At 36.5% G+C, this 25,215-nt stretch overlaps 2 protein-coding genes across 3 annotated transcripts in view; one reads left to right on the top strand and one right to left on the bottom strand.

The window, feature by feature from the left end:
- The window catches only part of GTF2F2 (general transcription factor IIF subunit 2), a 170,764-nt gene that overhangs the window by 53,726 nt on the left and 91,823 nt on the right, over positions 1 to 25,215 (top strand). The gene's annotated exons all lie outside the window — the stretch shown is intronic.
- Positions 11,869 to 13,415, bottom strand: KCTD4 (potassium channel tetramerization domain containing 4). The gene has a single exon (XM_036757796.1). It carries the CDS (start codon positions 13,313 to 13,315, stop codon positions 12,539 to 12,541), a length of 777 nt encoding a protein of 258 aa, XP_036613691.1. The 5' UTR covers positions 13,316 to 13,415; the 3' UTR covers positions 11,869 to 12,538.

Genomic DNA, 25,215 nt, shown 5'->3' with positions numbered 1-25,215 from the left:
TGACAATGTTCATGCCAGAGGCTCAGGGAGCATGCCACTAGACAAGAAGTCATAGATACAAGTCTCTTTGGGCAACTCTGGGAGACATGTCTGAATGCATCAGACATGACTGTCGCTGAGCATCTGTCTCTTCATGTCAGCCACAGCCATAATATGAGAGAGAGACTTACTCCTTTGTTGTGCTGAAATCTGTGTGTACTCTGTTAATAGCTTTTGAGTGAACTTATTGCCCTATCAAGAAAGTATATGAGGTTAGTCTGGCATGACCTTTAAAAAAACTAATTTGCTATTGATAGCTTTTGTTTTTATATCATCTACACATCCCAGTGTATTGCATTGATTTTCCTCTTCCAGGAAGACATTCTTATAATGAAGAATTTTAAAAGAGTAGGGAAAAGTTCAGGAAAACTAATTAAAATATATGGAAAAAGTCTGACATGATATCCAGTGTACCATAACCATATTCCCCCCACCTCTACCAAGAGATATGAGGTGGTACCTTCTCATAGCTTGTCTTTGAAGCCAGACTTGGTCATAATAATTTCAAAGTTCAGTTCCAGTTGTTCTTACTATTCTTTTCATTTGTATTGTTGTTTTGTGTATATTGTTTTCCTGATTCTGCTTCCTTCACTTTGAATCATCAGTTCATATGTCTTCCCATGCTTCTTCGTTTTCATTATTCATTAACCTCTGTGATTTTGAGCAAGTCATTTAAACTCAAGAAGAGGGGATTTGACTAGATGTCCCTTGAGCTCTCATTCAACTCTAGAGTATCATCCTAAAATCCTGTCATATTTTATAACCAAGTAATATCCCACGATATTGTCACAATTTGTTTAGAAATTTCCCAACCAAAAGGCATCTACTTTTGTTTCCACTTCTTTTTCTACTATAAATATTTTGGCATATGTGGGGTCATTATTTTTGGTCATTTACCTCCTTAGAGTATATAACTAACAGAGGAATATCTGGGTCAAATAGTACGGACGTTTTAGTTACTCTCTTCACTTAAGTCCAAGTTGATTTCCAGGATGATTGGACCAGTTAACAGCTCTACCAAAAATTCATGAGTGTTCTTGGGCATGGTGGAGCCATGATAACTTCTAGTAATCATTGCTTCACATTTTAAGTGTTCACAAACCATCCCCTTATTAATTTGCTCTAGACTTTTACCCAGAATAGAAATTAAGGACATTATTCCATAGTATACAATTTGTCCTTTTCAGACTTGAGGCACTTGTCCCACTTGCTAGGATTTTTCAGAAATTACTGACAGTGGTTCAGTAATCACACTTGTAAGTTCTTTAAAATTTGAAATATAGTTCATCTGGGCCTGGAGACCTGAACTCACTGAGTGCGGCTAGATGATGCTTGCCTTTCTCCTTAATTTCCATTCCCTTGTAAATATTTTTGCTCTACCATTTCTAATACAAAAATCATTCTTTTAGGAGATAAAACTGTATGTAATAGCTTTCAGAAGGTGGCTAGAACTAACTGTATGATTATTCATTTACTGAAGTGAGAAGTTCAGAAAGCAGGGGCTGATAGATTAGCATCCCTTGCCTCAAGAGGATCACAAAGCAACATTCATTACTGCCACTATTATAGAATGTAGTCTAGTATACCAGTACTGACTCTTATTTTCTTTTTCTTTTAAGAGATTTCAGTTGCCAATTGCTACCTGTGTGTGAGGGTAATTGCAAGAGGGTAGAAATTGAATCTGATTTTGGAGATGGATCTAGCTGTGAGGATGACTGTATTCATGATCTTTCCCACTTTTATAATGGGAAGTAGTTAACTCAGAAAGGTTTGTCAGTGTTGTTGGGAGGTGACTAGGCAGTGTTTGACAGCAACAGCACATGGGTCATACACATCTTGCTATTGCTGTGGTTCTTAAAGTCACTGTTGCTAAGGATGGCTCAGACTAAACTAGGGAGAGTGATTCCCAGGATAAAGATTTAGAGGTGAGAGACTTGTTTAAACTTGTTTTGTATAGCTATTAGATGTTTATAAAACCTTATTTTGACTTGAATAAACTTGTAGAAAAACCACTAATTATCTGCAACTGAGATTGAGAAATGGTCATCAATCAATAATAGCTAGAATCAATGAATTATGTTTTCATTTGGGGGTGATGCAAGAACTTTGGAACCAACAAATACATCTTTTAGTTAAGATGCCCTCTCTTTGAATGTCCCATCTTGTTTGTTATCCTCAAAAAGGAACAATGACATCAGGAGGGTGATGTGTTGATTTGCAAGTGAATTGAATTTAAGTGAGGCAGAGCTGTGCAAAGTCATCAGCCTCACTCTCTTATCCAGGATCACTGGAGTCCAGTACTAGCAAGACATAGCTCAGGATGACTGGTGGTGGCCCCAGATGCAATGGGAGACCTTGGCCTTTTTAAGCTGAGGTTTTCCCAGGTCTCAGTTTGTCTGTGGCAACACTGTGATTAAAGTGATTCAGTGATTAAAGGCTAGGTAAGAATGGAGGCAAAAGCTGGCCTAGTTTGCCTTCACAAAAAGGATCAATCTGGGAGGGGAAGACCCTTAGAATTTCTGGCCAGAACAAAAACATCCGCTATTTACACTCACTCTGAGCCATCAGTTCCTACTGAGAAGGAAGAAAAAGTCCTCATTTCTCCTTTCCTCTCTCCGAGGTGGTGGGCAGAGCATCTAAAGCAATTCATACCTACAAGTTGTCCTCACAGTGGGTCTTCATTGTCTTCTTACAAGTTATCTTCAGTGTCACAGAATGTTAGGTCTAGAAACAGCTAGAGCCAACAAGTATTTATTAAGCTCTTACTGTGTGCTACCGTTCTAGGGATGCAAAAATAAGGAATGAAACCATTCCTACTTGCAAGAAGCATACATCTGAACAGAGATCATCTGTTATTAGTACTGGCTCAGGTTAGTACAGTGTTTTTAGTTTTTCCTCCCAAGTGCTCTGGGAGGTAGACATGGTAAGTGTTATCTTCCTCATTTTACTGTGGGTAAGGAAACCATACCTCAGAAAGCTTAAGTGTCTTACCTATGGTCACATAAACTAATATATGTTGTGGCTGGGATGTGGACCCAAATCTACTGTACAATACAATGGGTCTTCTTACCTTCTCATTTTATAGATAAAGAAATGACTTGCCCAAAATCACCAAAGATCATAAAGGCCAGAGGTGGACCTCAAAATCAGATCTTCTGAGTGTGAGTCTAGTATTCCTCCTGGTAAACTACCCCTATAGAGCCTTCTGTATTTTTTTTTAAATAGGTAGCTTATGCCTGATTTTAAAGTACATTCGAGGAAAGACAATGGAGGAAAGAAATTATACATACCTGCTAAGCAATATATGTTACTCATTCTTGAAAGTTTTGTATGTTTCTGTAATTTTTTTTGTTATGTCTTAGTGGTTAGAATGATACAACTTTTTAAAACCACTTTTCCTGGCTTGTGTACTTACTCCTTCTAAATCTCTGATTCATAGCCATTTTCCCCCCAGTGTATCTTCCATTAATTTTATTCAGATAATTGCCACCTTAGTCAGTTCTAAATGTTTGTCATTTTAGAATTTATTTTGCTTTTCAGTACTGTCATGGAGAATTGAATACTTTGTGCATATTGTTTCATTCCATTACTCTTCAATAAAAAGCATCACTGCTGGACTAGGACTAATGAAGACCTTTGTTGTCTGCCACTGTAGTTATTAGTTCTGTGACTGGGGCAGATCTGTTAACCTTGCAGAGTTTGAGTTTCCCCATCTGTAAATGAGTTTACTAAGAATTTTACTACCTACCTACCACAGGGCTGTTATGAAGAAAGCATTTTGTAACCTTAAGGTTGGGATTATTTAGTATTGGTTTTAATGGTGATACTAATTCTTCTCACAGCATTATGCTGTATCTTAGTTGTTAACGTTATTTTTTAGCTTTTTGTATTGCTTTGGTTAATGTAAAATATTACTTAGGTATAATGACATTTAATAAAAAAGAAAAAAATCTGGCTGTTCTTAGATCTGCTTATGCATGTAGTAGGCATAAACTGTTAAACTCTTCCTTTCAAAGTGCTCTTTATTCTTAGCCTTTCTGTACAGTACTGTGAAACCTGTATGGAAAATCTTATTTGAGGATCACTTGTTGGAAAAGCCACTTCCCTGCCCAGCCACAGATATTTGCTTTGTAGGCGTTACTGTATTTTTCAAGCATGTTATATGCTAGAAACTGCTGTTTAATCAGCCTTCATACTTTTGAGCACATGAGTCTTTCATATATCTCTTCCATTATTAAGTAACACTATTATAATCTCTTAGGGGTCCTCTCATTAGACAGTTATTTGTGTCTTGCCATATCACTTTCTAATGTTTTTCTTACGTTCTGTTTTGTAAACGTGTTAATACATTTTCTGATTAAAAATTTATAATTTCCATATCACTCAGAATGTGTAGATATACCCATCTTTATGCCTCCCATGTCTGCTAAGCAGGGTGAGAGGTAAATTGGTAAACGCTTAATAAAAATTTGATAGAAAAAATTCATGGCTCCTGAGTACCGTAGATTGCCTTTAACTTGCTCTGTCAAACCTGTTGTAGTTATATGATGCTTTATAGCTGACCCTAGAAGCAAAGAGATTTCTGGTTTCTAAGGTAACATGCAAGATACCAAGGTAATCATTTTACTGCATCAAGGATAGTCAACATTTCTGAACTAATAGGTTTAAAGACCTTTTGTTTCCAATAGCATTTGTTTCTTATTCTTTTGTGTTGAGATGATTTAATGATTTGGAGATAGTTTGCCTGCCTTAAAAAAAAAGTAGCAATGACTGTAGTTTATTTTGTGTGTTATTGAAGCTTTATAATCAGTTAACCCCTTGATGATGTGGTTAGTTAGCTGGCAAAACATTTAGGCTGGGGGCTGTGAAGGAAAACCTGATTTTGCCTAATGGGGAGTTGGGAGGGGAAAACCCTTCATATGTGCCAGACACTGTGCTAAGCACTACATAAATATTACCTTATTTGATCCTCACAACAACCCGGCAACAAAGTAGGTGTTGTTATTATGCCCATTTTGTGGTAGAGAAAGAGGAGGCAAACAGAAGTGGCAGGTACATTTCTGGGGATTTGAACTTGTGTCTCGCTTACTTCAGCCCCGGGGCTCTCCATGTACTGCACCACATAGCAGCCTCTAATGATGCTACTACTTTCATATGGATTTGGACAAAACTTGGCTTCTTTGTTAACCACAAGTTATTATTAACTTGTGGGAAGTGGCTTAATAATAATCCTTGCCATTTCATGAGGACATTTTGGGGGTTAATTAGCTGACTGTAAAAAAAATTTTGAACACCTCCAGGTCATCATTGATTCTTAGTCTTTGTTGAGTTGTGGTCATAACCCTCATGCGCACGTTCTCTAACCACTACTCGTACCCCCCAGCCTCTTCCTTCAATTAAAAAAATTTATTAGGCCTTTGTTTATCATCATTGTTTTTATTGTTATTTAAAGAATGAAAATGAATGATGTTTTGAAACGTGCTTCGTAGATAATTAGAGAAATCTTAACAGTTTTACAAAACCAAGGTTGAGAATCCCTATATTATATCAGTTCATAGTAATGACTCTTTTCTCTCCAACAGGGCTTACTCATAGCCACTAATTTGCTAGATGTACATGAACTATTATTATTTTCTTCCACAGGCCCATTATCAACTGACTTTTACACATACAATTCTGTTCAGTACTGTAATCGTGTATCTTTGCTTACAATCACTGAAGAACCTCACCTCATTGGCCCACTTGATCTGAGATTTTCCTGGGTCCAGTTTTCTTTATGATACGAACTATTTTATTGGGGATGAGATGGGATGGGAAGAAAAGGTCCAGGAAACCTAGGGCTGAAGTGATAGCCCAGCTTTGTTGAGATACTCTGGATGTCTATATAGTCAGATGCCCAACTCTTAAATAATCTGGGTATCCAAGGTTCCTTTGTATGGTATTTCCTGGCTATGTAATGTTGTGATTACTAGAGACATACTAAAAATGTCCAGTACTTGCATCTTCCAGGTCAGGGTTGGGGAACCTGCAGCCTCAAAGCCACATGTGGCCCTCTAGGTCCTAAAGCGTGGCCCTTTGACTGAATCCAAACTTCATAGAACATATCCCCTTAATAAAAGGATTTGTTCTGTAAAACTTGGACTCAATCAAAAGGCTGCACCCAAAGACCTAGAAGGCCACACTTAGCCTAAAGGCCACAGGCTCTCCACCCCTGCTCTAGGTGTGCCACCCATAACCTTTAGATTCTTTGACTTATAATATTTTCCTACCATGAATCTTTTAGCCATGTAGCTAATTCTTTTTGCTTTTATAAATGCCTATTTAACAAGAATGGCTAAAATTCTAAACTGTTTAAATATGGCATTGAAATCCTGATATTGTTGTCTGTTCCTAAAACTATGCTTAAGCTGACTATGCTTACAGCACTACTCATTGATTTTACTGTGCTGAAGAGAAGTCCGAAGGGGCTAGCTTCAAATTCTAGTTTTACTACTTTTGCTGTTGTGACCTTCAGCAATGTGTTGACTTCTCTGCACTTCAGTTTTTTTGGGGGTGTGTGTGTGTGTGTGTGTGTGTGTGTGTGTGTGTGTATGTGTAACTTGTCTTTCTCAAATCCCTTTCTTGTTTGTCAGCATTTTACTGTAGTAGAAAAGTATTGGAGTATAGTAGAAAGAGCATTAGAGTCAGAAGACCTATCTCCTATCCAAGTATTGCAATGGCTTTGGGTCAAAGAAGCTAGCTTAAGACTCTGTCTTCTCATCTGTACAAATAAAGCTGACATTTGTACTCAGATGGTTGTTGTCAAGAAAGTGCTTTGTAAACATCAATTTGTTATCTAAATGTGAATCATTAATATTACTCTGATGATGATGATGATGATGTTCAGTCATTTTCACTCTTCAGGACCCCGTTTTGGGGTTTTCTTGGCAAAGATACTGGAGTGGTTTGTCATTTCCTTCTCCAGCTCACTTTACAGATGAGGAAACTGAGGCAAATCAAGTTAAATGACTTGTCTAGGGTCACACAGCTAAGTGTCTGAGGCCAGATTTGATCTCAGGGAAATGAGTCTTCCTGACTTCAGGCCCAGTGCTCCATCCGCTCTGCCATCTAGCTGCCCATTATGCTGATATTATTATTATTAACACCAGTAGTAATTAATTTCCAAGTAGAAAGTCTTAAGTGGTATATGTATTATTACATATGTATTTGTTTTTGTTAATCAGGTTGGTGGAATAGAGATCAAATATATAAACAGTACATAAAGTAAGGAGCCAAGTAGGGTGTGTCAGTCCAGCCTAGAGACTTATGTAAATGTGAAAGTCCTATATGAATACACATGAATATAAAGGTGTGTGTCATTTACAGCAAACCTGACTTGTAAAAATAGGAATATGCAAAAAAGTTGGGGGACCAGACTCCCTTACATTGTTAAAAATGTTATTTTATTTGCCAAAATTCTATTTATTAACACGTTTTCAGGAATACATCAGTGCTAAGAAGTGAGCTGAAGTTGTATTTGTGTGTTCTTGACATTTGAATGGAGTATTATAGTAGTGTTTGAGTGTGTATCTTCAGAGAAACAAAGACTGCTTTTCAATCATTCTTTACTGATAAAAAGTAGTTATGACTTGTTTTAAAAAGAACGTTTACTACATTATATTGAACAGCATATGTTGTATTCTTACACATGTGGAGTTTTTCCAGAATAAATTTTTTTTATCAATTCTGATGCATCTCACAGATAGCTATCTCAGTTTCTATATTTTAGTGTGCTACAGTTGACAGTGTGTGTATTATATATGTATATAACAGGTGTGTATGTGTGTGTGTATCACATACATATACACAAGTGTACACATGTACCCATAGCCTTGAATATTTGGAGACTTCTCTGTAATTAGCACAGCTGAATTGTGTGCCCACTCAGTAGATTTAGTGTGATGCCCAGAAGTGAAAGGACAAAATATTTTTTAGAACATAGAGTGTCTGTTTTTTCTGAATTTATAGGAGTGCCACATTGGAACATACATTTGCTTGTGAGACACCACAGCCATGCTTTAGGGTGACAAAACTAATGACTTTTCCCTGGGGTCCTCCTTGGTGAATGTTGAAATGTCAGATTGAACTGAATATGTGTTTTTAGTATCTGTATTTTGCTCCTCTCCCCCAAAAAGACCCAACCTTGTACATAATACCACCATTCCAGTCATGTCCATTAGGATCCATCCTTGTGTTTTGAAAGGCACTTTTATCCCTTGCTCTTTGGAATGTTGCTGTGGAGTACACACACAGTACAGCTTTAGTTCCATTTCACAAAGGTCATCAGGAGGCCTGAGTTCCAGCCCTGGATTCTGTCATTGATTACTTTGTGACCATGCAATGTCACTTCATCTCTCTGCACCCTAGTTCCCTCTTTTGTAAAATACTGATTACTAATACAGCTATTGTATAGTTCAAGATAAGAATGTGAGAATACTTTATAATATATGAAGTGATATTTAAACTGTGAATTATCTTTGTTATATGAAATTATGCTAGAATAAATACATGGGATATTTCCAATCTAGAAATATTTGTTAATACATTTCAGTAAAAAATGTGGCAGTTAAGGAAACATAGAGTAAAAACCACAGGGTCTTGACCATCCCTCCCTCCCCACCAAGTAACACCGCTTTTCTCTTCTTTCTTTCTTTCTTTTTTAATAGTCCATACCCTGTGCCTATTTAGCCAACTTTCATGAGTATGTCACTCATCCATGTGAATCAGATTGGTGACTTGGAAACAAATCTGGGTAATAGAATGCATTTAGTTAGTCCTTCAGGGTTATTGTCTGTATTCATCTCTTACTTCTTCAGACGTAGCACTAGTATAGACAGTTCCATTCTCCACCCTTTCGTCTGTACATGCCCCACCTTTAGATACAAAAGAATATGTTGAAAAAGTCTGTATAAAGAAATGTAGCAAATAAGTACCTCCAAATAGTTATGAGGCACATAAAAATTAAAAGAAAAAGGGAAGGGGCAGTATGTAAAAGAGAGAATTTGGTCAAGACTAATGGATGCCCCATTCAGTGTGATTCCAGTTCTCTTTAAAATCAAGTAATATTTTCAGTGCAAGAAGCATATAGAAATAACCAGTGATAGAAATTTCACTTCTTTATTCGCAGTGTCAGAGGCAGCATGGTATAGGATGTGAAGAAGGGAAGACTTTGGAAATGGAAAGATCTAGGTTCTGATCCTATAGCTAGTATACACATGGCAACTCCATAAGATCGGGTTGCCAAATCTAGATGGGTGGATGGAGTTTCTACATCAGGGAGTTCCCTGTGCTGTTGTAATCACAGGTATAGGCCGAATTTGAAAGTTCTCATTGTTTCTTCCATTTTAGTATTTGTCTTAAACGTTATCAAAGGATTTTTTTCATTTCATTGAGACTGTAATAAAAAATTTAGTATTGAAATAACAGCATAACAATTGGTGTGAGTTGTATGGTACCTTAAAGGGGTTTGGAGTATGATACTTCTCCCCTTTCCTGGCCTGAGTTGTAACATGAGTCATATTTTATTGAGATTTTTAAGAGGTGATCAGTACTGACAATGGGCAACCTTGTTAAGAGTTAACATTTTAATGGTGTTATTAATTCCCATCTAGTGATTCCTTCTTTTGAAGGTAAGAGGTTGAGGAAGAGACTTCTGAGTGACCACTAATATATGGCAGAAATTTCTAACCTACTGAATGTGAATTTTTTTTAATGTTTTGATAACTTTTAATATAGCTGGTTAACTTTATAATTTTATTTTATGTATTTAAAAACATTTTTTCTGAGAAGGAATCCATAGGCTTTACCAGATTTCAAAGCAGTCCATGACATTAAAAAGATTTTTGAAATCTCTGCTTCATGGTATTCAGCCTTATAATTAGTGTGTTCTGTAAAGCATCTTAATTTTTTTTTTAGTGGAAAGTAATAATAAAGTTGAAAAATGTTTTTTTTCCAGCTATTACATAGCATAATATTTAGACCCTTAACTATGTGTGTTAAGCCAAATTTAAAGAACATTTAATAATTTAAAAAAAATAAACTTTTAAAAGCTTTTAAAATTTCCTTATTTAAAGACATGGAATTTAGAGTTAGTTGGGCTGGGTTTGAATCCCAACTTTACCATTTGTTGCCTCTCTGATTTTGGGCAAGTTGCATCTTGTTTCTGGGTTCAGTTTCCTCATCTGTAAAATGAGAGAGTTGGACTGGATGATCTCTAGTGTCACTTCTGTTCTAAATCGGTAAGACTGTGATACAAACTTTCAAGGGACATTCAGTGTCTCTGGCTAGGACCTTGACTGATGTCTTCATTCTTTTAAAATGATCCTGTTTCCATAAGATTGTGATTTCTTTCAGCAAGGAAAATAGAGCTTTTGCCATAACCCTGAAAAATACTAAGTTTGTGGATGGCCTCTTTATAGTAGTATTAAGATTTGTGAACACATTTACCCTTTAAACACAGATATGTCAAAAATGTTTTTCATCATTTGACCTGAAATTTTGCTTTTAAAGGTCCATGTTGTCTGTGACATTAAATAGCTAAGATTTCTTATATTACCAAATGCTGTATTTCAAGGAAAAACAAACCCATAGAGCAAGCAAGTAAAAAAAAAAAGTCAAATAATATTTACTTTTAACATACATTATTAAAATATGTTAAAGATTACCTGATGTTTTATGAGAAATGGCATATTCCCTTTCTTTTCCATGTGCTTCAAATAGATTATATTATAATATAAGCATGAGGATTTAAAAATGTGAGTTATTAAAATAACTTTGCACTAGTAATGGTGTTTCTTTTTTGAAGAATGCTTTTTCAGGTGGTACATAAAGAAAGGTTTATTTTAGTACTTACATTTAACTTAAATCTGTACCCAACATTGGGTGTGATGTTAATGACAATTAAATATGTACCTTTGAAGGTGAATCTACTATTTGAGTTTTATGTATATTAAGCTAGATTTTACAAATATAAATTCAAAAATATAATCTGAGACATTCTTGAGCACATGTGCACATGTGTATTATAACTAAAACTTAAGCTTAATCTTCTTAATTTTTCTTAGATTAGAAGAGCAGTTCCAACAGATTAGATTAGTACTTTTCATGAAGAAAGTAGGAAAGTGACTCAGCTCCCCTGTGCAAGAAATAAATATACATTTGGAAAGCATTTTTTAATTTTTTAGATGCATGATTTCATTTAGACATATAAACCTGAAAATTTTTAAAGATTATTTCTACTGTCCTTTATATATTTTTCATACAGATGTATAAAATTTATTTCTTGGAAATTATTTGTCTTATTCATTAACCAGGATTTTTTTTTTTAAAAAACTACCATTTTAATAAAACCTAATGAATCTCCTAAGACAAGATCTCATAAATTTTTTTAGGGTCAAAACTGTATCACTATTATGATTAATTGCATCTTGTTTGTGACTGAATTGTATTACAAGAAGGAAGAGATGTGATTTAGTATTTTTGATCTCCAAAACTGTCCAGGTTTTTTGTTTTCTTTTGTTTGTGGTAATAGGGTTCTAAAACAATTGCTGTTTAAGATTTTAATGATGAGCTCTACCAAGACTTAAGTTCTCTATACCTGTAGGACTTCAACCTGTAAAAACAGATTTGCTAATTTTGAAACTTATGTGACTATCCAGTGTTGTTGTAGCATGGTAGTTGGCTATTTCATGTTACAGATTTTTACATGAAATCATTAAGTGTGACTAAATTAATATTTTGGCATATTACTACTATTGCTTATAGTCATGCATACAAGAAAAGAAGCTAGCATTGTTTTTATTTTTTTTATTGTTACCAAACACAATATCCTAGGAATTTTCAGCAAATTATCAGTTCAGCTGTAATTCCAGTTTTGTTTCACAAGCTGTGAAATGTTCTTTGTTGCCTGCCATTCAAATTTAAATCAATATCTTTAATGCCCTCTTGCAGTCTCATTTTGTTGCACTAGAAATCTGTTTTAGTTGATCTGCAAGTCTATTTTGTGCTGAGTGCTTATGTTTTCCAATTCAGCTGCTTTGTAATTTTTCTGTAAGCAGTTTTTTAAGTCTTGTATTCTGTTAAAATATTTTTATCATCATAAAAGTGCAGTAATGTACATGCATGTTAATCGTGCAAGTGCCCAAGACATTTTATATTGCAATTCCAGTTGAAAACCACCTGAAGGAAGAAATAAACAAATAGCAAAAACATTCAATATTTATTTACAGTATTTAGAAGATAGTTTGTTTCTGCTTCAGGTGCAGGATTCTGTCCAGCACAAATAGCCCAGAGATGGATATCATAGATAGAATTTACATACCATTAGCTCACAGTAATTCATTAGCAGCAGAGCTCTGGGGTACAGAGCTAGTTAGGCATGTTATTTGTGATGTCTGGATGCTGTATTTTAACAAGGTTTACTGGCTTCATGCTTGTTGCCTTTGTCTAGTGACAGAAGTAATTACTTGATAAAATGAAGTGCATCGCTGTGAACAATTGACCCTTTGGAACAATCCAGACTGGTCAGCAGTCTAAAGCCACATTTTAAAGCCATCATAATAGCCTCAAACTTCAGAGTTTCCAGGGTGCAGACAAAGGTATTGTCTTCCTTTAGCACAAGTCGTGTGCCATTTTCAGACTTTATGAAGTATTTAAATTGAATAATATTTGAAGATATAGAAAACTCCTCTGGAAATCCATCCAGCCGGCTCTTAGACACCAGTACAATGCGAGATTTTATTTTTGTTATGAAATCAGGAGCATTACAAAAGATTCTCAAACCTTGTGAGCGATCATGGTTATCAGTGATTTCCAAGAAAGTAGTCTCTCTGGCTGTTAGCTGTTCTTTCTCCCACCTTGATTTCACTTCTTCAGCCAGCCCTTTAAGCTGAAAGAATTCCGCCTCCTGGGCCAGGAGTTGATTTTCTCGAAATCCTTCTGGTAGTAGAAGTTCTCCATTCCGTAAGAAGTTCAAAACGTGTCTAAAAAGGAGTCCATCCCTGTCTATGAAGTAGTGACCATCAGCATCAAGGGGGCAAAGGATTTTTCCATTGACTATGCCTTCAAGGAAAGTATCTGGATACTTGGTCAGTGTTTGTTTTTGAGTAATATACAAATATCCACCAACATTGAGAGTCGTCAGCGTTTTGCAGCTCTTTCCTTGATCAGTACCTTCAGGACTGTTGTGTTTCCCCTCATAGTCTTTTTCTTTTTCTCTCCTGTTTATTTTACGTTCCATTTTCAAAATCACTGCAGCTTCTTGTTCTTGGCTTAGCGAGAGCTTTTTAAAAAGCACCACCACCACACAAACACGCCTTTATTCAGCTCCAGCTCCGTGATGGAATGGAAATGCTGGCGACCTCGCATGAGCTGTCAGCTCCGTTTTGCTGTAGGTGGCGTATCAGCTATGTATGCAGGAGCTTTCAGGAGTAAGACTGAAAAAGAGAATTTGCATTTAACTGTATGAGGGCAGAGATTGGTTACAAAAGCATTTGCTTTGCAGGCATGAAGTTAGATCATTCTGAATATTTTATGTGCTTACTACCAAGTAGGTCACGTTTTCTTTTTAATTATACAGGTAAACATGAGATTTGCTTTTTGTATCTAAATACCCTTTAAGTTGCCAAACCAGTAGTGCTTTTGTCTTAATAAATCATTGAATTATTCAGAATTTTTAATATACTATCACTTTTGGAAACTGGATATTGAATTGTTATTTTTGGTTTTAGTATTTTAGATTGTGGGGGTGGTATAGATAAGAAAATGGGAATAAATATATGTGGTGGATAGCTTTGTAATCTATTAGCTTTATATATGACATATGCTACATAGTGTCAGTCTTTTTTTTTTTTTTGAGAAAATTAAGAGAGCTACGCCTGTTGTTTATTGTGTAGTACTCAGTTTGTTTTGCCATGACATTCTGATTTCAGTGTCTTCAACAACAGAGATGATTTCTTAGTTACTTTGGATGTAAAGGACTTTTTTTAATTTTTAAGATAATCAGAAAGAGAAGAGAGATTCAATAGTCATTTATACTTGGTTCTGTTTAACCTGCCTATGGAATCTTTGTAATATTAAGGATAAACATTGGCTGAACAAAGACCCAGACTGATGTAGCTTGAATATAACATCACACTATATATAACCAGAACGGCTATAAGTGTGGAAGAGGGGGGGAAGGGAAGAAAGCAAAGTGACAGCATGGAGTGGCAAATTGAAATAGCTTGGCATGAAACAATGATAGGGTATATGACAAACTAGTTTTTTCTCCATCAAGTAAATATTAATATAGCTGGAAAAATTGAAAGCACCTCCAGCCTCTGTTTTTTCCCCTTCCAAAGAATGAATACCTGTTTGAGTCCTTTGGGGAAAAAAAAAGGAAGTTTTTTTTTTTCTTTCTGGAGGCACAGTAAATATAATTTGCTTTCCAGAGTAGTGTAGGAAGCTAAGCCTTTTACCTAAGGATGACAATTTGCTTGGGTTTTTATGGCCAAGATTTCAAGTTTATTTATTTGCAATCATTTATTTGATGTATTTGCTTAATTTGAAAAAATGAACTAGGTAGCTTTTAATGCAATAATCTTTATTTTATAATTTGTTTCTCTAGCAACATAAAATGTCTTCTACATGTTATTAAACCAACCTGATATAAACATTTGAATATTTTTCCTGTTTGTCTAATGCCATTTTGTCATTAGTAATTAATATTATGAAATAATTTTTTATTTTGTCAGTAATTGTAAAGTATCTGTAAATGTATGAAGGAGGATTAAAGGAGTATTGTACTTTGCTTAGAAAAGTCTTAAAGAATTTTTTCATATCTTAATATTTTGTGATCAGTTTTCACAGAAATTATGTGGAAGGGATTAGTGAAATTATTTCAAAGAGAAATTTTCAACATAATTTGCATAAACCCATAATTACTATGTTATGGAAAACTTATTTTACAAAAATAAAATGACAGATGACAAATACATGTTTGAAGTTAACTTCAAGTCCAGTGTATGTTTAAAATGGCTTTCATAATCTTTTACTGTCCATGTTAGTCATTGTCACTGTAATTCATTCAGTGTTTTAAGTTAAATTTTTGTTGCCCTCTTTTGTTTTAGCATCATCTTAATTTCCCAGTATATCCCTGCCCCCCTCAGCTATCCTTTACCTGAGAATTTTTAAAAAGAGAAAAAGCATTTCCCCAAACTAAGCAGCATAAACTCATCTACTTTTTGTAAAGACTGATTTATTTGCCTTGTGTTTCAAAAGTCATATTGTCTGTTTAAAAGAACAAAATAAAAGTAGCTGTTATGAAGAAAAACCTAGGAACTATTGAACATTAATCTAATGTAGTGTTCCTTCTGCAATGGCTATCAGTCCTTGTCTCAGAACAGTCTCTGAGGGTATGGTGGTTAGACAAAAAGTAGGCTTTGCTTGTTTGTATGTATGTATGTATGTATGTATTTATGTATGTATGTATGTGTGAAGACCCACATATATCTAAACATTTTATTTTGAGTTCTCCTTTTGCTTCTTTGTGTTTCATTTTCTCCTAACTTTTTCCTTCTTCTGATCTGGAGACTTTCTTTGTGGTAGAGAGGATGAGGGCATAGAGAACAGCCTGTAAGGCCGGGCCTGGGTTGCTCAACCATTTCAAAATAGTAGTCGGTGCTATGGGTGCTGGGAGGTCTTTCCCGCTATGTTCTACCATTTAGCTTGTGACATCCCTATGTTCAAACTAGTTTGCATGACAAAGTAGACTAATTCCTGGTCCTGCCAACTTTCCCCTCCTTAGAAATGGTTTCCACTCCTTATTAATATAAGCCCTGGTTTTTGATATTCCTGTGGTATGCTGTTTTCCAAACAGAAACAAAAAGATACCCTAATAGAGGTATCTCATGAGCAGCATGGTATGATGGCCTAAAGACTTTAGAACCTGTGACTTTGGTATTTGGAGTGAACTGAGGTCAATTTCTCTTTGTTTCTTCATTTGTAAAAATGGCCTACATTCCAAAGTTAGTTGGAAGAATAATTCATAAATGCTGTTTGTGAAAGCAGTTTTCTAAAGTTATAGAGCTACTTCATTTTTTTCCTTCTCTTCATTTTTTCTTCTCAACACCTTTTTGATTTGTTGCAGAAGGAATTCTTTTTCAGCCCTTGACTGAAGCCATTAGCTTGCAATGGTGGGTGCATTGCAGTCCTAATTTGGCTTTCTGTTCTAGAAGTCTTATTTGTTTTATTTTTTTGAAGCAGAATAATAATTTTGTCTTTTGTGGATATGTCTTTTAAAATGTTTGAAAAGTGCTTGTTGAGGCTTGGTAGCCATTTAATAAATTCTTTATGAAGGTTTGGCATATCAGCCAGAAAAATAGCCACATATACATGATAGCTCTCAATACCATCCAAAAGCTAAGTAATACTAATTTCACTTGACAGATCTATTTAGCTTTATGGGACATCAAATATCATACAATAAGGAGATTATTCCTATAGAGTGTATAGGGATTTTTGTCATTTAGTTGTTTTCAGTCATGTCCGTCTCTTCGTGACTCCATTTGGGGTTTTCTTGACAAAGAATAGTTTGCCATTTTCTTCCCTAGCTCATTTTACAGATAAGGAAGTAGAAACAAATGGAGTTAAGTGACTTGCCGTAGGTCATACATCTAGTATCTGAGGCCAGAGCTGAACTCAAGAAAAATGAGTCTTCCTGACTCCAGGCCCTTTATCCACTGCACCACCTAGCTACTCGTGCATACAGCAGAGATGGTAACAAATTCACTTGGACAACCTTTTGTTAGGCTTTGCTATTTGCAGTAAGGGAAACACTCAGATTAAGGGGCAACAAGGTGGTACAGTGTATAGAGTGCCAGGCCTAGAGTCAGGAAGACTCATCTTCCTGAGTTCAAACCCAGCCTCAGACAAATTAGTAGCTGTCTGATCCTGGGCAAGTCACTTAACTCTGTTTGCTTCAGTTTCCTCAGCTATAAAATGAGCTGGAGAAGGAAATGGCCAACCACTCTAGTATCTTTGTCAAGCAAACCCCAAATGGGGTCACAAAGAATTGGTCGTGACTGAAACAACTCAACAACAATGAATAAAAAGATTAAGGACTTAGGTAAAGAAAATGTTTTATGGAGTGACTAGTGGTCATTATAGGAGTAGTGGAACTTAAAGAATAAATACTGTTGGGCCTATATTTATCTCCATGTATATAATTGATTTTGATTGCAATATAAACAATTTTGGTACAATTTAGCATGTTCTTCCTACAGGTTTTTTTTTCAGTGATTTGGGGTAATAATTGTTTCTTCTGCAGCTAGAGGACTATTGACAAAGCTTGTGGCTGACAGAATTCAATTCCCAGATCAAAGTATATCTCTGAGTGCTGTACAATTCTTAGGTTGTCATTGTGGTTCAGGGAGCAGGATGAAGAGAGAAAGGGTATGTGTTTGGAGTTTTCTAACTGTACAGATTCATCACACCCACATATTGTATTTTGCCAGCCATTTTCATTGTAAGCCTCTGGACTAGCCCTGCCCGGAATTCGGTATCTGTCTTGCTAAGGGGTGGATAATGGTAATTAGACCTGGAATAACAAATTTCTACTCTTACTAAGCATTTCTTGAACTGAATGCCTTTTATATGTCCTGGCCCTCCCATACTTCTTGATTCAAGATTCTCCTCTCATCTCTAGGTTCTGTTCATATGATCCTTTTTACTTCTCTAATTGGTTCTCTTTCCACTCCCACAGAAATGATTTAAAACACCCTTTTTTCTCTTTAAATCTCCCACACCACTCTTTACTCCTCTCTTTAAGCTGATGACCTTAACTCTTACTTTACTGAGGAAGTAGAGGTCATTTTCCATGATCTCCCTCTTCTTCCCTTCTCTGCTTTTCAAAACCCCCAGACATCACCTTCTATTAACACTGCCTTTACTCCAGTCCCTGATGAAGAGGTGATCACCGTACCAGAACCAATCCTTCTGCATGTACCTTTGGTCCCCTTCCTTCCCATCTTCTCTAGCACCTAACCCTTATACTCAACTCCTTTCTAAATTTCAATCTCAAATTCTCTGCCTGCATTCTGCCTACAAAACAAAAAAATGTTCACCATCCTGACAAATTTCCTACTTAGATCCTATCATTTCCTCAAGCCTCTGGCTATCACCTTATGTCTCTTCCAAAGTCCCAGGGGGAAAAACTCTACCACTTCCTGCCTCTCCTTCCTCTCCTCACTTCTCAGTTCCTTTGCATTTTGGCTTCTCATTTGAACATTCAATTGAGATAGCTCTTTCCTCTTAATTGCCAAATCTGATGGCTTTTTCTAAAACCTCATCTTTCACTTCTTCAGCATTTAAGACTCTTCCAGGGGTGGGGAACCTGTGGCCTTCTAGGTCCTTTGGTGCGGCCTTTTAACTGAGCCCAAGTTTTACAGAACAAATCTTTTTATTAAAGGGATTTGCTCTTTGAAGTTTGGATTCAAAGGGCCATGCTTGAGGACCTAAGGGCCTGAGGCTGAAGGTTCCCCACCCCTGCTTGATTATCCTCCTCTTCCATGCTAGATGTCTTTTCTGTAGGTGTTCATGACACCTGTATCTTGGTTCTCTTCTTGCTTCTCCACTCTTCGATTTCTGGTGCTCTTCCAGCATTTGTATCATAGCTCCAAATGTAGATGTACAAAGCTTTGTCCTAGGCCCTCTCCTCTTTTCTCCACATTCTCTCACCTGACCATCTTGTCAGTTTCCTATCTTTTCTGATGTCTCCAAGATCTGTGTATTCAGCTCTGATCTCTTTTCTGAGCTTACTATACATCTCCACTTGCCTACTGGACATTTCAAATTGAATATCCCATAGGTATCTCTTTCTTACCATGTCCAAAGCAGAGAACTCAGTATCCTTTCCCCAAAACTCACTGTTTTTCCCTGAATTCCTCTAGGGTACCACCATCCTTCCAGTAACCTCACTCCTAGCCTTACCTCCTCGCTCTCTCTCACCATACATAGCCACTCAATTACCTACTCTTGTCACTTCTCCCTCCTCGGTATCACATCCATTCCCTTCTCTCTCGTTCTCCGTGTGGCCACCACCCTATTTCAGGACTATTGCAATAGCCTCCCATTTGATCTTCTTGCCTTTCATCTTTCCCCTCAATGTGCTGTCCATGTAGTTACTTAAAGTGTAAATCTGACTGTGCCACTATCCTATTTAGTACACTCTAGTGCTTCCCTGTTGCTCCTAGAATAAATAAAAACTCCTTGGTTTGTTATTTGAAGTCTACCTACCTTTCCAGCTTTATTATATTTCATTCCCTTTTCTTCAGTCTACGTTTCAGCCACACCAGCTTTTTGGCTGTTCCATCTCCTGTCTCTGTCTTTAAGGCACACCCTCACCTCTGCTTCTGAGAATCCCTTGCTTCCTTTAGCATTTAGCTTAGTTACCCCTGCCGCATGATGCCTTCCTTATCTCCCAGCTTTTGCTCATAGATATTTGCAAGTCGTTGTGTTCTGAGTTGGTGCCTTGAGCTTCCCTGTCACCATAGAAGCTTTTAACAGTCAGGTTCTTTTTTGTTATTGTTGTTTGCTCGTTTTCCAGCGCATTTCTTGACTTTGGACTTTATGTTAGATTTGGGCTCTGCTCACCTCTGGGGCCTGGGAGGAAGATGTCTGGCCTGAGCCTCTATCTTTCATATTCTGCTGCTTTCACAGCTTTATGCAGGGGCTTAAGTTTTTGGCGCATTCAAAATGGTGTGATCTGGGAAGAGGAATGGTCTTTACCCTCCTGGTCTGTGCTCTGGTCCTTACCCAGGTAGGACCCTGAACTTCTCTTCACCCTAGAACTGTGATCCGGAACTGGGTAATGGGCGAAGGAGCTGCCAAATGCATCCAATCCTGCACTTAGAGACAGCACGGGAGGCCCCCTGGGATCTCTTGTTGACCATGTGTTCAGTACTTCTGAACAGGTCCTGGCACTGCTCCTCACTGCTATGCCACCCTAGCCCACAGCTGGTGCTGCTTCCACTTCACAGGGCTCTTGGCCAACCGCACAAGTTCCACAGACCTCCCTTTGTCTTCCAAAGTTGCCCTGGGCTAGAAAAACGACTTACTGTGACTTTTGTTAGTTTTCCTGTTCAGAATTTGGTTTGGCATTTTCTTTAGTCATTTTGTAGAAGATGTTTTGGGAGAGGTTTGGCAGTTGTGATCTTTAACCTCACCATCTTGGCTCCACCCCTTTGTATTTATTTTATACATACTTTTGTGTATTTATTGACTCCCATAATAGCACATAAACCCCTTGATAGTAAGAATTGAGTTTTTTTGTCTTTGTATCCTTAGTGTTTCACACAATACCTGCTATAAAATTGGTACTTAATAAATGTTTATTTACTGATTGGATTACCCTTCCCCTGCTTTCCTTTTCCTCAAAACTACTCCCCCTTTGCCCTCTTCCCCACTCCCAGCTTAGTGAGATAGAAGCTCTGACTGGACGTTAGAAGAGATTAGTTTATTTTCTAAGGCAGAAAGTGTCTGAGTCACCTTTTGCAGATTAAGTTGTTTGAGCCTCAGTTTCCTCATCTTTCAGTGGATATGAGAATATTTGCATCTCTCATCACAAAGAGTGGTTGTGAGGAAAGTGTTTTGTAAAACTGTTAAATATTTTATAAATGTAAGTTGTTACAATTATTCTTTCTCTAGAAGTCCTGATTGTGATTTTGTTTCTTTTGTCTAACCAGTTTTCAGATTTATCTTAAATATAAATTTCATAGTGTGATAAAGCATAAGATATTTTTAAAATTATGAATTTTCATTTTTGACATTTATGTCTTAGCATTAGAATTATTTTTAAATATGTGGTGAGAAAATAATTCTTTAACAGTACCTAAAATATGATTTACCAGTTTTTATTGATTTATGTTCACTATGCTGACCAGAGTCTAACTTAATGAACAAAAAAAAAATGTTTTCCTTAATTAGAAACAAGAGGGGCCTCTTTGACCTGTTTTATCTGGAAGAAAAAGATATCTGTGGTTGGGTACAAACTTGTGCAAACTTACAGAATTCATTTTCTCAGATATCCAATTCTGTCTATTCCTTGGGTTCTCATACCCTTCTTTCTTTTTAAAAATTTTTTAATTAATTAATTTTTAGCATTCTGAGTTCCAAATTCTCCCCCTCCTTCTGGGCCCTCCCCCACCCATTGAGAAGGCAAACAATATGATATCAATTATACATGACACATGTCACTTTTCAAGATTTGGGGCTTTGTCTTTCAGATGTGATTAATGTTTCCCCCCTACTTTGCCCCCTTTCAAGAAGTCATCTTACAAGTTCACTTGTTTCATCTGAGTAGTTAAATTGTCTAATGTTGGTGAAATTTCTGCAAAATGCCAGTTCATAGGATTGTGGACACTGAGGTGAGCACCAAACTTGTCCTCAAGCCCCTCCCTACACCTGACCTATTGACCACTTGATTCCATCCCAGATTCGGCTCCTTTATGTGTATAACTAAAATAAAAAAGCCATTGTATTCACTGATGCTTTGGGATCCATTTGATCTGCAAAGAGATTGAGTCACCCAGCTGTCCAGCTTTGAGAAATAAACTTTGAACAACCTGCATGCCAACCATGATAATTAAAGTAGAAATCTTGTGTGTACTGGGTATTTTATCAGATTGTTATGGTTCACAAGGAATGTCAGCTAACCATATATGCCAGTTTTCTGAGTTGTTCTAGGCGTTCCAGTTATTACAGCAACTATATACAGAACTTCCTTCTAAGAAGTACTAGCAATCTGGAAAGAAGGTTATCGTGTTCATGAATGATTCTAGTTAGATGAATAATATTTGTAATAGTAATAAAAGAAACTTATTTAAGTAATCTTTTAAGGTTTGCAAAGTCACCTCACAACACCTCTATTAGGTAGTTAGTGTAAATAGTGGTTTCCTCATTTTACAGATGAAGACCTGAAGATGCTCTCGAGAGGTTAGGTGACTTTCCTGTGATCATTCAGCTACTAAGTTCTGAAGTAGGATTTGAATGCAGGTTTCCTGATTCCAAGTACATGATTCCATTCACTGTGTCACACTACCTTCCACTTAAATATTTGTAGGATTGAACTAAGTCTTCTGAGAAGCCTAGGAAATTTTACTCTGGGGAACATTTTTAAAAATTCAACAAGGAAATGTGACAGAGTTCAGTGTGTGGGAAAAGCACTCAAAACTGTTAGCCTAGAAAAGTTCCTAGCATAGGAAAGATTTTATTCTACATTTTTGTCCATTCTAGATATGTGTATGTGCAAGAGAAAGGAGATTAGAGGAGGGAGGGAGAGAGAGAATAGAAGAGAAAAAGAGGGGAAGAATGAGTGGGATGGAAGGGAGAGGAGAGAAACTGAGAGAATCATTTTTTAAATTTAAAGAATCCTGACTATCTGGGTTGTCAGTTTGTCTTCCAACAGAGTACTAGCACTGATAAGTCTTATCAAAATAGTTTCTATCCTAGTTCAAGCCCATCAAAGAGCTTATAAAGTCATTGGTCTGGATCAGAAAAAAAAATTTTTTTAAGATATTTAAAAGTAAACCATTTGATTTAAAAGTACCAGTATGCATATTTTAACCATAGCAGTTTTAAAAGATGGGAAATGAAAAAATGACTTGTTAATAGTATCTAGGATTTCTCCTGTATTAATAGCCTTTCAATATAGTCTGTAAAATTCAGTTTTAGGATCAGAATTTATCCAGTTTCTTCCTTTCAGAGGCCGCCTTCTTCAATTATCCAAGATGGATATCTTCTTTTCTTACAGAATTCCCTGGCTAGCCCCTTCTGATATTTTCTCTCCAGTTTTTAATTTAAGCTCATTTTAACTTGATAAGAGAACTACCAGTTAGCATCATCTTAAAAACTTTCATGTACTTGGGCAGTAACAAATTTGCATTCTTCCTAATACCCTTGGCACATTTGATTGTATTTTACATTTTAATACTTACCTATGCATTGTATAGAATTTTTCTTAATTAATGTGTTGGTCTTTTTTTTTTCCTTCTCCTCAACTATGTTGTGGTACATGATCCCTCCTATAATTCTTTAGTGTCCTATCCTTATTGTGGGAACTGGGCACAATAGAGACTCTCAGCAAATTTTGAAAATTGAATTGTATCCTCTAGGCTAAACAGTCCCCAATTCCATTAACCTTTTTCCAGATGGCCTATTTTATCATACCTTTTAAGCCTTATTTTGCTCTTTACTGGAGTTGAACTGTGGGTAATATTTAGGGAACATGGTCAGTTTTCTAAGACCTCCTGAGTCAGAGCATAGCTTCATTATTTGCTTGTTGTGAATTCCAAGGATTTAGACACAGACACACATTTGGCTTGTGAATTTTAGAAAATATGTTCCAGTGCCAAATATAACATAGTTTGGGCTCTGTTTTTGCTAGTGCTGCCTTCCATTAGAACAAATGATTTAGTTGACTCTATATAAATCATAGAAGATAAACATAGCACAAATCAAACACTGAGCTAGAGTGAATAAAGTCTTGATGTGCTATATCATTCCATAAACTGTTGGAAATTCAGGAAAGATCAAGTAGAAGACAAGCAAGTTTATTTACAGCAATTAGTTGAATAATCTGTTTCTTAAAAATGCAATATTGGTTTGAATGATCTGTTTTAAGGTCAGATGCCAAGTAGACTATACTGAAAAACTTTTCTTCTAGAACAGTGAGCAGATTGCCAGGAAAGTGGTTAAGATAGAGGAGAAATCTTCAAATACATAAAATCTATAAATGTTTTAGTTACCTTATGTCACTTGCTGGGGGGGAAGTTTTATTTCCTCTCTTCTTTTCCAGGCAAGGTAGGTTCAGGTGTGACTTGGAACAGGCAGATAGGAAGGTAGTGGCTTCCCATCTCAGGAGAGTCAGTAATCCAAATTACTGTTCTGTAGAACTGAGCTTAAATTCTAATGCCAGTTCTCTAAATATCCTCGAGGTTTGACTTTATCGAAAAGGATTGTATAAAGAAGCATGCTTTATATCTTCCTGATGCCTTATAGCTTCCAAACATAGTTGGTCTCATTCCTTACATACCAAGGAAGATGAATACCTTTCTAGGTGTTACTTGAGCTGTGATCCATTTGAATACCTTTTCATTGTACAAGATCCACTAAACTCTATAACCAGTGGTCCAGTGCTTACCACATAGAGGCACTGAATCAAAAATGTTAACAGCTGGAAAGGACCTCAGCAGCTCTCCCTCCCACTGCCTACCTGGCACAGAATCCTACCTATCGATAAGGGTTCTTGGCACCCAGCTCCCCAGTATTGCTAGAAAACAAAAACAGGCATGCCCCTACCCTTCAAATAAAAAGACAGCTACAAAAAGAGGAAAAGAAACAATGGCTCACAGGAAAAGCCTCCAAAGAAAATAAATGGCTGAAGGAGTGAGGAAACAAAAAGAGAAGACTGAAACCACACACACGTTCCCAGGAGAAGTAGTTGACCTGTTGTAAGAGCCTCTAGAGTTGTTGAAAAAGTCAACAAAAAATTTAAAGGAGAATTTGGCACCTGCAAACAGAAACGTCTATAGAAGAGCTATGAGAAAACATGTGAGAATCAATAGCTTAGAAAAGCAAGTAAAAAACCTCAGTAAATAAGTGGAGCATCTAAGTAGAATTAGCCCATTGGGGAAAACAACAACAAAATTAGATGTAGCCAAACAAACAACAGAGCAGAATAATCAAACAGGATGATTATATGAAACCTTTGCCTTTTTCCTGTTCCCCTCAAGTTTTCATCTTTCTTAAAAATGATGTGTTCAAGGAAGTTTTCAGAGGGAGAAATTAAAGATATCTATAGGCATATGAAAAAATGCTCTAGATCACTATTGATTAGAGAAATGCAAATCAAAACATCTCTTAGATACCACATCTCTCCTGTCAGATTGGCTAACATGACAAAACAGGAAAATGATAAATGCTGGAGAGGGTGTGAGAAAATTGGAACATTGTTACACTGTTGGTGGAGTTGTGAACTGATCCAGCAATTCTGGAGAGCAATTTGGAACTGTGCCCAAAGGGCTATAAAAATGTGCATACCCTTTGACCCAGCAATACTGCCTCTAGGGCTGTATCCTGAAGAGATCATACAAGTGGGAAAGG

This window comes from Trichosurus vulpecula, chromosome 4 (assembly GCF_011100635.1).
Source record: "Trichosurus vulpecula isolate mTriVul1 chromosome 4, mTriVul1.pri, whole genome shotgun sequence".
Classification (NCBI taxonomy): Eukaryota; Metazoa; Chordata; class Mammalia; order Diprotodontia; family Phalangeridae; genus Trichosurus; species Trichosurus vulpecula.
Note: the sequence above shows the minus strand (reverse complement) of the source record. Positions and strands in the feature narration are given on the sequence as shown.